Raw genomic sequence first — 13458 nt, forward strand, 5'->3', positions numbered from 1 at the left:
CTTTTCCCAGCTTTAAAGCCTTGTTCTCTTATACTACCCAAAGCAAAATAAAACCTCAATGAGACAAAATTTATGTTGATACTGAATCCATTTATTTTTAAAATTATGAATTAAGAACTAAAACATAAATGATCCTGGAATACAGGGATAATGCTACTCATTAGTAAAACATGAAATTTGCGATATAAAACCTTATGAAATAAGTTCACCCTACTAAACTAACAGACATATGGAAGGCAATCTTTTACGACCTTAAGACCAAGAAATTTGAGTAAGACCCAAATTATATTATGTACAGTCTAATTAATGATAAAAGGTTGACCCAGCAATTGTAAAATTTGAAAAATTTCAATAAGATATATTTATTCCTACCATTTATTCATAATGGGAGAAAAGGGCATGGGAGATTTTCAATTCATAAATACAATTCTGGCTGATACATTAGAAGAGGCTAAAGGGTTTTGTTCTTTTTTTTCCCCCTTTGGATAAAAGTATGAAGCAGTGAACCAGGAATCCATTAAGAAACAAGACTTTCGCGGGGTGGGGGGGATGCTCCCTTAGATACTAAAAGATGAAAAAAAAATCAATCTGTATACTAATGTAAGGAAAGAAAAGTATGATTTTTTTTAGAAGTATTTTTCCATCTTATTCTAGAAGTATGGTGTAATGCAATAATCTTGAAATAAATCTGAAGCACATCATCATTAATCCCGGAAGAACAGGATTTGATACCAACCTCCCTTTGCGCCAGCTTCTGTTTGTCAGTTTGTTTAACTTTGGGACTATTTGCTAGGAGGTGGCGAAGTTTCACGTAACTCTTCCAGAGTTTCTGGTACCTAAGGAAAAGGACAGACAGACATCTCAGACAAAAAGTAGGAGAATCTGAAGTGCAATAAAACCAGCTGTTTTAATAGGCCTGCTGAATCATAAATTACATTCTTTTGGATATCCTTAATGGCAACAAACCTTCATTCTAAGGAAGGATCTGATTTGGGGGCAGTGGGGCAGGATGACCAAGAGTCATCTGGAACCTAGTGATTAAGCTGGTAATTATACATCTGTGTTGAAAATGAGGTGTCACTATATATGCCCGAATCTCTCTGGAAAAAATTCCAAAGACACATAAAAACCAACAGAAACATGTATCATTTCTCATCATTACCTATTTTATTTAAATATGTACTTTCTGATGTTGTTGAAAGAAAGACCCCTTACTTAACAAGGACACAGTCGGTCTCTGAACTGCCTACATTGAAAGTAAAAGTTGGAGAGTATTAGAAAAGAGAACACCGTTTGTGCCAATACCCAGCTATACCCAAGCTGTATCCATTTCTCCACTGGAGAGGGAAAAAGACAAATGCTGTGCACCAATTTGTATTTACCATGACAAAAATAAGCATATTTGTTGCAGCCAAATATGTGATAATCAGTCTAAAGGATCCTGGTAAAGCGTCCTGGGAATGAAGAGAAATGCAGTCCTGCCATCTGAGAGTCCACGAGAGCCTATCACATTCTACTAACATTTGTGACAAGAAGGGACTTTCAGCGAATTTTCTGTCATATTGAAACTGCTCCTTTCTTGGCCTTAGCTGGGTTTCTCCTTTTTGGTAACAATTTTTTAGAGAATGGAGGAAAGAAAGAAGTACTTACACAGTGCCTGGTTCACTGCTTCATACTTTTATCCAAAGGGGGAAAAAAAAGAACAAAACCCTTTAGCCTCTTCTAATGTATCAGCCAGAATTGTATTTATGAATTGAAAATCTCCCATGCCCTTTTCTCCCATTATGAATCCTTAAAAAAAAAAATTAAGTCAGGAAACTGTTTGTTTGTTTACCGAGGTAGGAAATCCAAACACTTCTGAAGAATATAATGGTACTATTTCCATTCCCACACATCCTCATCTTCTCCCAGAAAAACACTAACAAGCCAGTTGGAAAAACTCAAATGTGGAAAGTAACATCAATTCTAAGAGTCAGAAGTCATGCCTTCTCCTTACAACGCAACCCTTGACTTTGCATGGGATCTTGAGCTCTTATTAAGATGCCTCCCAAAATAGAATTCTGCATAAATCCGGCAGTGCTAGGAACCAACATGGTGCTACTTTCCTCTAGAGTGCACTGAAAAAATAAATAATAATAATAACAATAAATATTATGATGAATAAAGGAAAAGTTCCTTAAAAGTTAAAAATATACGGGACTCATGTTGACCAAAATTGCCAAGGATAATCTATTGAATAATAATTTCCTGCAGTCAAATCAAGAGAGAAAATAATTCTTCAGGAGCTACCAAAACTTGTTTCATTTGGTAACCTAAATTTGGAAACATGGTTCATTTCAGGTCTTAATTTTTTAATAAGAAAACATCCACTAAAGGGTATTCCTTTGCTAATTCAGCTGTTAGTAGAAGGTGAAATTGGCTAAGACAAACACCGAGAAATATCTTACTGTGGGTCTCCTGCATAACTCAACTGTGCAGGGCGTATCCCAAAGTGGACGATAATCGGAAAAGTAATCACATCAGGGTTGAACTGTTCACGATCCAGTTGATCAATGCGGACAGAGCTAGGTTTCTAGAGAGAAAAATCAAAGCCATTTATTCCCATAAGAAGTCTTTCAGTATTGACTTTAACCTAAGTAATAAAGAAATTAATTGGATTTTTTCTGGGAAAGCCTCATCCCCCAAGGGAAAAATGTCATTTAAAACCCATTAATCATAGCAGCTATACTATATAAAAACTATAATGTCATCCCTGTAAATGAGTCTATGCCATTTGGCATAATGAACAATGATTTTGTCCTTTTTTGCAGTCCACGTAGAAACCTTTAAAAATTAAACTTTTAAAAGGACACCTAGTCAGATATAACTTTTCCTGAACCTCTCCAAAGGCACAGGGGAAATATTCCACATCATGGGGAAGAAGTGTGCTGGCTTATTCTGTTTCATTTCACATTTCAAATGAATGGCTTACTTCTATTCAGGATGCACAGATGCCTCTCTATATCCTTTTTTCCATTAGTTCTCTGTGTATCTTGTTTTTCCTTTCTTTTTTTTTAAATTGCAGTGTAAGTCACATATAACATTATATTGGCTTCAGGTGCTGGACATAATGATTCAATATTTGTATACACTGTGTAATGATCACCACAATAAGTCTAGTTAGCATCTGTCACCATACAAAGTTACAAAATTTTTTCTTATAAGAACCTTCAAGATCTATTCTCTTAGCAACTTTCAAATATGCAACACAATATTGACTTATAGTCACTATGCTGTACGTTATATCCCCACGACTTATTTATTTTATAACTAGAAGTTTATGACCTCTTGATCCCCTTCACTCATTTTGCCCACTTCTGGCAACCACGAATCTGTTCTCTGTATCTGAGTTTGGTTTTGCTGTTTGTTCATTTGTTTTTTAGATTTCACATGTAAGTGAAATCATACAGTATTTGTCTTTTTCTTTTTTCACTTAGGGTAATACCTTCAAGGTCTATCCATGTTGTTGCAAATGGCAAGACCTCATTCTTTTTTATGGCTAAGCAGTATTCCACTGTGTGTGTGTGTGTGTGTGTGTGTGGATCCATTCATCTATTGATGAACACTTAGATTTTTTCCATATCTTGGCTATTGTAAATAATACTGCGGTGAACATGGGGGTGCGTATCTTTTTGAATTAGTGTTTCTGTTTTCTTCAAAATACCCAGAAGTGGAACTGATGGATCATGTTTTTTAATTTTTTGAGGAACTCCTACACTGTTCTCCGTAGTGGCTGTACCAATTTACATTCCCACCAGTAGTGCACAAGAGTTCCCTTTTCTCCACATCCTCACCAACACTTGTTATTTCTTGTTGTTTTGATAAGTCATTTGAAAGGTATGAGGTGATAATTCACGGTTTTGATTTGCATATTCCTGATAATTAGTGATGTTGAGTATCTTTTCATGTGCCTGTTGGCCATTTATATCTTCTTTGGAAAAATGTCTATTCAGATCCTCTTTTTTTTTTTTTTTTTTTAAGATTTTATTTATTTATTTGACAGAGAGAGCGAGCTAGAGAGGGAACACAAGCAGGGGGAGTGGGAGAGGGAGAAGCAGGCTTCCCGCGGAGCAGAGAGCCCGATGCGGGGCTCAATCCCAGGACCCTGGGATCATGACCTGAGCCGACGGCAGACGCTTAACGACTGAGCCACCCAGGAGCCCCTCCTCTGTCCTTTTTTAATCGGATTTTTTTGTTGTTATTGTGCTATGTGAGTTCTATGTTTTGGATATTAACCCCTTATTAAATATGTGAAATGCAAGTATCTTCTCCCATTCAGTAGGTAGGCCTTTCATTTTGTTGATGACTTTCTTCGCTGTATGGAAATTTTTTAGTTTGATGTAGCTCCATTTGTTTACTTTTTTGCCTGTGGAGTTAGATATAAAAAAATCACTGCCCAGACCGATGCCAACGAGCTTCCACCTATGTTTTCTCCTGTAAGTTTTATGGTTTCAGATCTTACATTCAAGTCTTCAATCCATTTTGAATTACCTTTTGTGTATGTCCTAAGGTAGTGGTCCAATTTCATTCTTTCACATGTGGCTGTCCAGTTTTCCCAACACCATTAATTGAAGAGACTATCCCTTCCTCATTGTATATTCTTGCCTCTTTCACCATAAATTAATTTACCATATATGTATGAGTTTATTTCCGGACTCCCTATTCTGTTCCACTGACCAATGTGTCTGTTTGTTTTTTTGGCCAATGCCATACCGTGATTACTATAGCTCTGTTGTATAGTTTGAAATCAGGGAGCATGATGTCTCCAGTTTTGTTCTTCTTTCTCAAGATTGCTTTGGCTAGTCGGGATCTTTTGTGATTCCATACAAATTTTAGGATTGTTGTTTATCCTATTTCTGTGAAAAATGCCATTAGAATTTTAACAGGGTTTACACTGAATCCACAGATTGCTTTGAGTAATATGGACATTTTAATAGTATTAATTCTTCCAGTCCATGAGCACAGAATACCTTTCATTTATTTGTGTCTTCTTCAATTTCTTTCATCAATGTCTTACGGTTTTCAGAGTACAGGACTTTCATCTCCTTGGTTAAATTTATTTCTAGGTATCGTATTCTTTTGATGTAATTACAAATGGGACTGTTTCTTAATTTCTCTGATAGTTCACTGTTAGTATATTATAAAAATGCAACAAATTTTTGTGTACTGATTTTTTTACCCTGCAACTATACTATATTCATTTATTAATTCTAACAGTTTTTTGGTGGAATCTTTAAAGGTTTTCTATATGTAAAGTCATATCATCTATAAATAGTGACAGTTTTACTTCTTCCTTTACAATTTGGATGCCCTTCATTTCTTTTCCCTACCTAATTGCTCTGGCTAAGACTTCTGCTACTATGTTGAATAAAAGTTGGCATCCTTGTCTTGTTCTGATCCAATGTATTCCTTTAATTCTACACCTTTAAAATAGAAGGTATGGTAACATAAAAATCAAATGGTTAAGTTTCTCATTATGTCCATGTAGGTCATTTTTAAAATTTAACAGAAAGCCTCATTTTTTTTTTAATCTTACAGGAAGAAGTGAACAAGTGGTTCCTTCTTTAGCTAACAAAATAACTTTCTTTTATCCTAAAAGTTTGTTTGTAAAAAGATGGTAAAATCATAAGAGTTTTAGCAACCTCCTTGCTTATTCTCAATTCTCACAGCAGTCCCTAATTAGAAACTAAACTCTTACCAAGAGATGGTGGCATCTTTGGCTCAATTGCTTTAGAGCCAAAGGCTACAGAATTAGTCCACATGGAGGCCAACAGCTTCATTTTGTCATAAAACAATGCCTACAACTAAAGTCTCGTTGGCGGCCTGGTTTGTCCAGACAGAGGGGTTTCAATGGTAAAACCAGGAAACCTTCCAGCAACTGAAACAAGCTGGTCACCCCCCCACCCAGCTGTAGCCCCAGTCAGCCATCTGACAAATCCAAGCAGGTGACAAAGTGAATAGATTTCTGTAAATTCATACATGTTAAAAAACAACTTATACTTAAGTTTTAAAAGAATATTTGAATGTCACTTAACGGTCAAAAGGTCCCTAGTATCTGAAAAAGTTGACTTCTGCTCTCAAAATTAATAAGCTAGAGAAGATTTTGGCCACAGGTAATCTAATATAAAATTATTTTAAATGCCCTTCATCAGTAGCAACCTGTTATTTAGGTCTAGGAATTGTTGCCAAGATTTTGGTTTTTTTTTTTTTTTTTAATTTTATTTTGTTATGTTAATCACCATACATTACATCATTAGTTTTTGATGTAGTGTTCCATGATTCATTGTTTGCGTATAATACCCAGTGCTCCATTCAATACGTGCCTCTTTAATACCCATCACCAGGCTAACCCATCCCCCCACTCCCCTCCCCTCTAGAACCCGCAGTTTGTTTCTCAGAGTCCATAGTCTCTCATGGTTCGTCTCCCCCTCCGATTCCCCCCCCTTTCATTTTTCCCTTCCTACTATCTTCTTTTTTATTTTTTCAACATATAATGTATTATTTGTTTCAGAGGTACAGGTCTGTGATTCAACAGTCTTACACAATTCACAGCACTCAACAGAGCACATACCCGCCCCAATGTCTATAACCCAGCCACCCCATCCCTCCCACCCCCCACCACTCCAGCAACCCTCAGTTTGTTTCCTGAGATTAAGAATTCTTCATATCAGTGAGATCATATGATACATGTCTTTCTCTGATTGACTTATTTCGCTTAGAATACCCTCTAATTCCCTCCACGTCATTGCAAATGGCAAGATTGAGGGGGGGTTTTGATGGCTGCATAATATTCCATTGTATATATGTTACCACATCTTGTTTAACCATTCATCTCTTGATGGACATCTTGGCTCTTTCCACAGTTTGGCTATTGTGGACATTGCTGCTATAAACACTGAGGTGCACGTACTCCTTCGGATCACTATATTTGTATCTTTGGGGTAAATACCCAGTAGTGCAATTGCTGGGTCGTAGGGTAGCTCTATTTTCAACTTTTTGAGGAACCTCCATACTTTTCCAGAGTGGCTGCACCAGCTTGCATTCCTACCAACAGTGTAGGAGGGTTCCCCTTTCTCTGCATCCCCACCAACATCTGTCGTTTCCTGACTTGTTAATTTTAGCCATTCTGACTGGTGTGAGGTGATATCTCATTGAGGTTTTGATTTGGATTTCCTTGATGCCAAGCGATGTTGAGCACCTTTTCATGTGTCTTTTGGCCATTTGGATGTCTTCTTTGGAAAAATGTCTGTTCATGTCTTCTGCCCATTTCTTGATTCGATCATTTGTTCTTTGGGTGTTGAGTTTAATAAGTTCTTTATAGATTTTGGATACTAGCCCTTTATCTGATATGTCATTTGCAAATATCTTCTCCCATTCTGTCAGTTATCTTTTGGTTTTGTTGACTTTCTTTTGCTGTGCAAAAGCTTTTTATCTTGATGAAGGCCCAATAGTTCATTTTTGCCCTTGCTTCCCTTGCCTTTGGCGATGTTTCTAGGAAGAAGTTGCTGCGGCTGAGGTCGAAGAGGTTGCTGCCTGTGTTCTCCTCTAGGATTTTGATGGACTCCTGTCTCACATTTAGGTCTTTCGACCATTTTGAGTCTATTTTGTGTGTGGTGTAAGAAAATGGTCCAGTTTCATTCTCCTGCATGTGGCTGTCCAATTTTCCCAACACCATTTGTTGAAGAGACTGTCTTTTTTCCTTTGGACATTCTTTCCTGCTTTGTCAAAGATTAGTTGACCATAGAGTTGAGGGTCCATTTCTGGGCTCTCTATTCTGTTCCATTGATCTATGTGACTGCTTTTGTGCCAGGACCATACTGTCTTGATGCTTATAGCTTTGTAATAGAACTTGAAGTCCGGAATTGTGATGCCACCAGCTTTGCTTTTCTTTTTCAACATTCCTCTGGCTATTCGGGGTGTCTCCTGGTTCCATACAAATTTTAGGATTATTTGTTCCATTTCTTTGAAAAAAGTGGATGGTATTTTGATAGGGATTGCATTAAATGTGTAGATTGCTCTAGGTAGCATTGACATCTTCACAATATTTGTTCTTCCAATTTTGTATATCAAAGCAGCAGGATACAGTTTTAAAAGAGTTGCACAACTGAAAATGTTAGTGAATTATTCATGTTTTCATGGTTTTAAACACCATACTATGGCATCAACCAAGGAAACAGTGATTTAAAATATCTATAGCATCTTGAAATTTATAGGGGGGAGAGATGAAATAAGTTCTAGACTTTGGCCACACCCTACAATATCCATCACACCAGCTTTGAGGAAGAATAAAAAATATTCTCGCTAATGACCAAAGTATTCCCTGGCAGAGGCAAAGTGCCTCGGGAGGGAGATTAATTCTTTTAAGTTCTGCAGCAATAAAGTACTTAATGTGACCATAATGGCTTGAAAAATTTAATAAATTCCCCAATATTCTTACCAGTGGGTAATCTTTCAAAGCAAGTACTGCAGAGGATGAAATATACTGCCATGTCTCCTCTGCTCTATTCGCAAAAGATATAATGAAAGGATGTTTTTGTGATACTGAGTTTTCAGGATATTTTCCTCCTTTAAACATATTTTTATTAACTTTAACATGTTCCGAAGTCTGGCACCCAAACTTACCTTTCTTAATTTATTTCTGATTACTTTCTAACATAAACCTTTCATCCTGACTAATCTGGTTTCATTATCTTCAAAATTGGCCATATATCCTCCCAATATACACATTTGATCATGCCAATAAGTTATACAATTTCTCGATTCCTTAAAGACCTCCCTGTAGCATTTATAAAGTATCCCTGGCAGCCTGGTCCAGTGATCTCGCCTGAGATCAGATACAGGCTTTCCTGATTGGCTTTTGTACTGACTGGTCTATGGACTCAACAATTCATCACAGACTCCTTTCACATGGATATGCCATGAGTCTGCGCCTGGACAAACAGCATATATAATGTGTAGACTTCACTAGCACCTGACTCACATAGTAGTAGCCCAACAAATGAGCTAAATGATAATCATGGTAATGGAGTAAATGTCCTCTATGCTAATGGCTCAAAACCATGAAGGGGTGAATCAGAAAAGCACCTGGAGATTTTTTTTTTTTTAACAACAGATCCTTGGGCCCCATTACTTGGGAGTATATATGGGGTAGGGATGATCAGGGCATTCATACATTTTCAAAAGCTCTTCAACTGATTCTAGGATTTCAGGAAATGTTAACCAAGCTATGGAAAGAAGCCCCAGGGTGAAAGTATTCCCAAAGTGTGCACTGTAGACCGTGGGACTCTTCAAGCAGACCCACCAAGATGAAAAGGTGTGTCTCCCACCACCCTCACTCCCACCCATCTTCTGACCCTGCTATAAAACTGGCAGAAGAAATGTAAATTTATGCAACTGTTTAAAGAAAAAAAATAAAATTCAGAGTTATACTGTCATAATGCTATGACTTGTATATTTCTTTTAGAGTTACTTTAACAATTAGTTATATGGTTTAACAATATAATAGCAAAAATTGTATGATTTTAAGTTTTAAACAAGTTTTATGTTTAAACATGTTTTTATTAAACACTTTCACTTTCTAGACTTGTTTGAAATAATCAGTATTAGCTGGAATGTTTGCTTTGCAAATAGTAACATTTTGTTTGTGCAGATGTTACTGTCTTGCTACAAAAAGTTGATCCAGAGTCTTTATTTTTATGAATCAAGGCTTTTAAGCAATTTGGCAGCCTTTTAAAAACAACAGCTTTGTTTAAATAGATTATTCTCTTTTTTTACATAAAAATATTTTAATTCTCCATTTCTGGAAAACTTCATCCTGATAAGATGCCAATATATAACTATTTTATGAAACAATAACATACTTCAGAGAAATATTATAATTCATATAAATATATAAAACAGCATTTTCTTTATAAGAGAAACCTACTTAACTTTTAATTCTACTCTTTATTTTTTATATTTTTACTTCAAAAATTAATATTAGAAGCTAATTTTAATACAAAACACTTAAAAAACAAAGAAATGGGAAATATTTGTAATAAGTATGGCAAAGGATCAACAAAAAAGGACAAATATCACAGAAGAAAATTAGATAAGGGGTATTAATAGGCCATTATCAAAAGAAAACATGAAAGGCCAATAAACATTTAAAATATCAATTTTTGTTAGAAACCAAAATAAATACAAAACTGAACTATATAATTTTTTTCCCTATCAGAGAGTTTTTTTGTTAGACTAGTACAGTATAACCAATACAAAGAAAAGGGCATGCTCATATACTCTTGGTCAAAGTGCAAATTTTCCAGCCCTCTAGAAGGCAATTTACACGTATCCAAGGCCTTAAAAATGTGCCTGTCTTCAGCCTATTAACTTCACTTACAGGACTTCTTCCTAAAAAATTAAATGGACACACATTCAAAGATACATACATGTTTATGTATATATGTGCTTATATACACATATACAAATTCAATACAGTAATATTGGTGACAGCAAAAATCTGAAAGCAACCTAGGTGTCCGTCCAATAATTGGGGCTTAATTAAATAACTTAGGAGCCTTTTAATTACATTTGTAAAGAAATTTAAGACTATGGAAAAATAATTTTGTGATTGTTGTTTCTGGAAGAGGATGAGAAGAAAAAGGTCTAAATATGAATATTGAGCTGTATGATGCCAATTTTGTTTTAAGACAATATGAAAGTATCTATCTAAGGAGACTAGAAAAGTGAATAGTAACATCTCTGGTAAATGGAATTATGGATAACTTTATTGTCTTCTTTGGGCTGTTTCTTTATTTTCTTAACTTTTTATAATGATGATATATTACTTTTATACTCAGAAAAAAAAAATCAGATCCGAACATATCTAAAAACTAATCAGATAAACTTACTAGTAAATATGACTACATTATAGTATTTTTTTATTTGCTAAATATTTAAAAGGAAAAATTACTCAAAGGATAAGAATGAATACTTCAAACTTTTAAAATGTTCTGTTACTGTTTTTTTGAACATTCAAACTGGAAAGAAGGTGGTTCAGTCTCAGAACATGTAAGCACCAGAACATACCGTTCCAGGGTTGGTGACAATCATGCCTTTGCATTCTTCTGCATATTTCTGCCACTCAAGTTCTTCCCACTGAAGCATATTGGCAATCTCCTCTTCAGGAACCAGGGCTTTGCTACACCGTAATAAGTAAAGGAGAATTTGGTGCATGGACAGCACTTCCTTTCCTCCATCTTGGGTGGGAGTGGAAAGAGAGGGAAAAATAAAGCTACTCAATAGTCAATCATCAGCCAAATAAGGAAAAACAAGACAGTGAGGGAAAAAAGAACATTTATAAAAAAAGTAATTTAGAATTTACATTGTTTAACCAGGTGCCAAATAATACAAAAACCATTTGTTTCATTGATGAACAGTGCTCATAAACCATCTCATTTACTAAAATGGTAACAACAACATTATAAATGATAAAAGGCTCCATTTGTGAGGTCTGAAAATAAAAAAAAGTGCCTACCTAAATAAATTTAAAACCACCTAGCATAAAGAGCCATGGTTTATAATATACAGAACTATGTTATGTCTTAAATATTTTATCATTCTTTCTAAGGTAACAGATGAAAGCTCTTTAGAAGTGATATTACTGTCTTAAGGAAATTCTAAGCTTTTACGAGATATTTATGGATGTTTCCAATAAGCTATTGTTGCATTATGGTCTAATTTTTTGGTGCTAATGTGCTGCACCTGCCGTGATGAATAGCGCTAAAAAGGCTGTACTAATATCATGAAGATCATTATGGAGTTAGTACATGGAAAAAATACCAAGTATTCTGAGGCTTACAGAAGCATATATTACCAAGTACAGAGGATAAAAACAACAAAGGACATAATTAAAATACTTTGGAAAGAGCCAATTAATCTGGTACTTGATGAACCAAAGACATTCATATAATGTGGGCATTAATTTTGGGTTCACAGGCTTCTTCTGCCTTCTTTCTGGGCTTAATTTCTTGATCAATATGTGCCTGTTCTTTGCCTAATCCCAACCCAAGAAAGGACAAGAACTCTGAAGGTTTGGAGGACAATGACTACCCTCCCCAGGTCATGAGATATGCTAGGAACACCAGTATAGGGCCAAACACTTCATGGAGAAACAAGGGACCAGGATGGTGGGGATGGGAGGGCACAAATGAGAGTGTCCTATTTGTGCTAGAGGAATTAATGGCACCCAAGGAATCTGAGGTACTAGAAAAAGAGGATGAAAGATCTTTTTTTTTTAAGATTTATTTATTTATCAGAGAGAGAGAGTGTAAGTGAGCACAAGCAGGGGGAGTGGCAGGCAGAGGGAGAAGCAGACTCCCCGCTGAATAAAGAGACCGATGCAGGACTTGATCCCGGGACTCCGGGATCAGGACCTGAACCAGAGGCAGATGCTTAACCGACTGAGCCACCCAGGCGTCCCAAAAGGTCTTTAATATGAGTTGCTGGGGGTAAGAACCTGGACAGGACTACACATCTGAGAAAGAAGAGAGTAAAGGTCAAAATTTCTTTTTGATCTTTGTGTTTTCTTTTAATCTCAGATGTTGTTATGGAACTAGACAGCACTGTTACCATATATGTAGGCATGCATTTATTCATTAAATACTTGTTTATATTCAACAAATATTTACTGAGCACCTATTAAGCAGCAGGCACTCTTCCAGACCCTAGAAATACAGTGGTGATCTAAACAACCAAAACAGAAAAGGGAAAGACACAGTAAAAAACAACCACAAAATAAATCAGTTCAAGATAAAGACTCTTCTATAAAGGTTCAAAACGGGTGAAGGACTGCAGCTATATTTAAAATGATGGTCAGGGAAGGAATCCATGAAGAGGTGCCATGTGAGCAAAGACTAGAAAGAAGCAGAGGAGCGCATTATGTAGCAATCTGGGAGAAGAGTGTCTCAGATAGAAAAAACAGCAGAAGGCCTAGAGTAAAGTGGGATTGATGTGTTCCAGCAACTGCAAAAAGGCAACGTGGATGGAATGAGGGAAGGAAGAGATGTGAAAGAGGTGGCAGGGAGGCTGGATCTTGCAAAGCTTCTACAGAGCACAGGAAGAGCTCTGGATTTTATTTTCTGATGAGCAGGTTTATTACCATTATGTGCCAGGCACTATGAGTGGTCCCATGTCACAGTCATGGAAAAAACAAACAAAAACACAAGCTCTAGGCCCTCAAGAAGCATGTAGGCTAACAATGATTAATCACAACTGTTCCTAGAGGAAGCTGTGTAGATGACATTCTGAAAACAGAGTTCTCTTAATCAAAGACATTGAGTCTCCAAAAAAAAAAAAAAAAAAATTGTCCAAGAAGTGACTAAAATACAATCAACCCACATGAGGACATGTTATACCTACTGATTCAGATTATTGCTCACA

General features: G+C 36.1%; 1 protein-coding gene across 7 annotated transcripts in view; it reads right to left on the reverse strand.

Annotated features, from left to right (window-relative positions):
- DROSHA (drosha ribonuclease III) overlaps positions 1 to 13458 on the reverse strand; it is a 120310-nt gene that overhangs the window by 59094 nt on the left and 47758 nt on the right. For 6 of the 7 annotated variants that reach the window (XM_034998885.1, XM_034998879.1, XM_034998880.1 and 3 more), the window contains 3 exons: positions 11107 to 11276; positions 2448 to 2572; positions 737 to 836 (listed from right to left, as the gene is read on the reverse strand). In XM_034998885.1, coding sequence (XP_034854776.1) covers positions 737 to 836; positions 2448 to 2572; positions 11107 to 11276 — 395 coding nt within the window. The remainder of the gene's footprint in view (positions 1 to 736; positions 837 to 2447; positions 2573 to 11106; positions 11277 to 13458) is intronic. The other variant, XM_034998882.1, reaches the window with a different exon arrangement.

This window comes from Mirounga leonina, unplaced genomic scaffold (genome assembly GCF_011800145.1).
Source record: "Mirounga leonina isolate KUSES-001 unplaced genomic scaffold, KU_Mleo_1.0 Mir_95, whole genome shotgun sequence".
In the NCBI taxonomy this organism is placed as follows: domain Eukaryota; kingdom Metazoa; phylum Chordata; class Mammalia; order Carnivora; family Phocidae; genus Mirounga; species Mirounga leonina.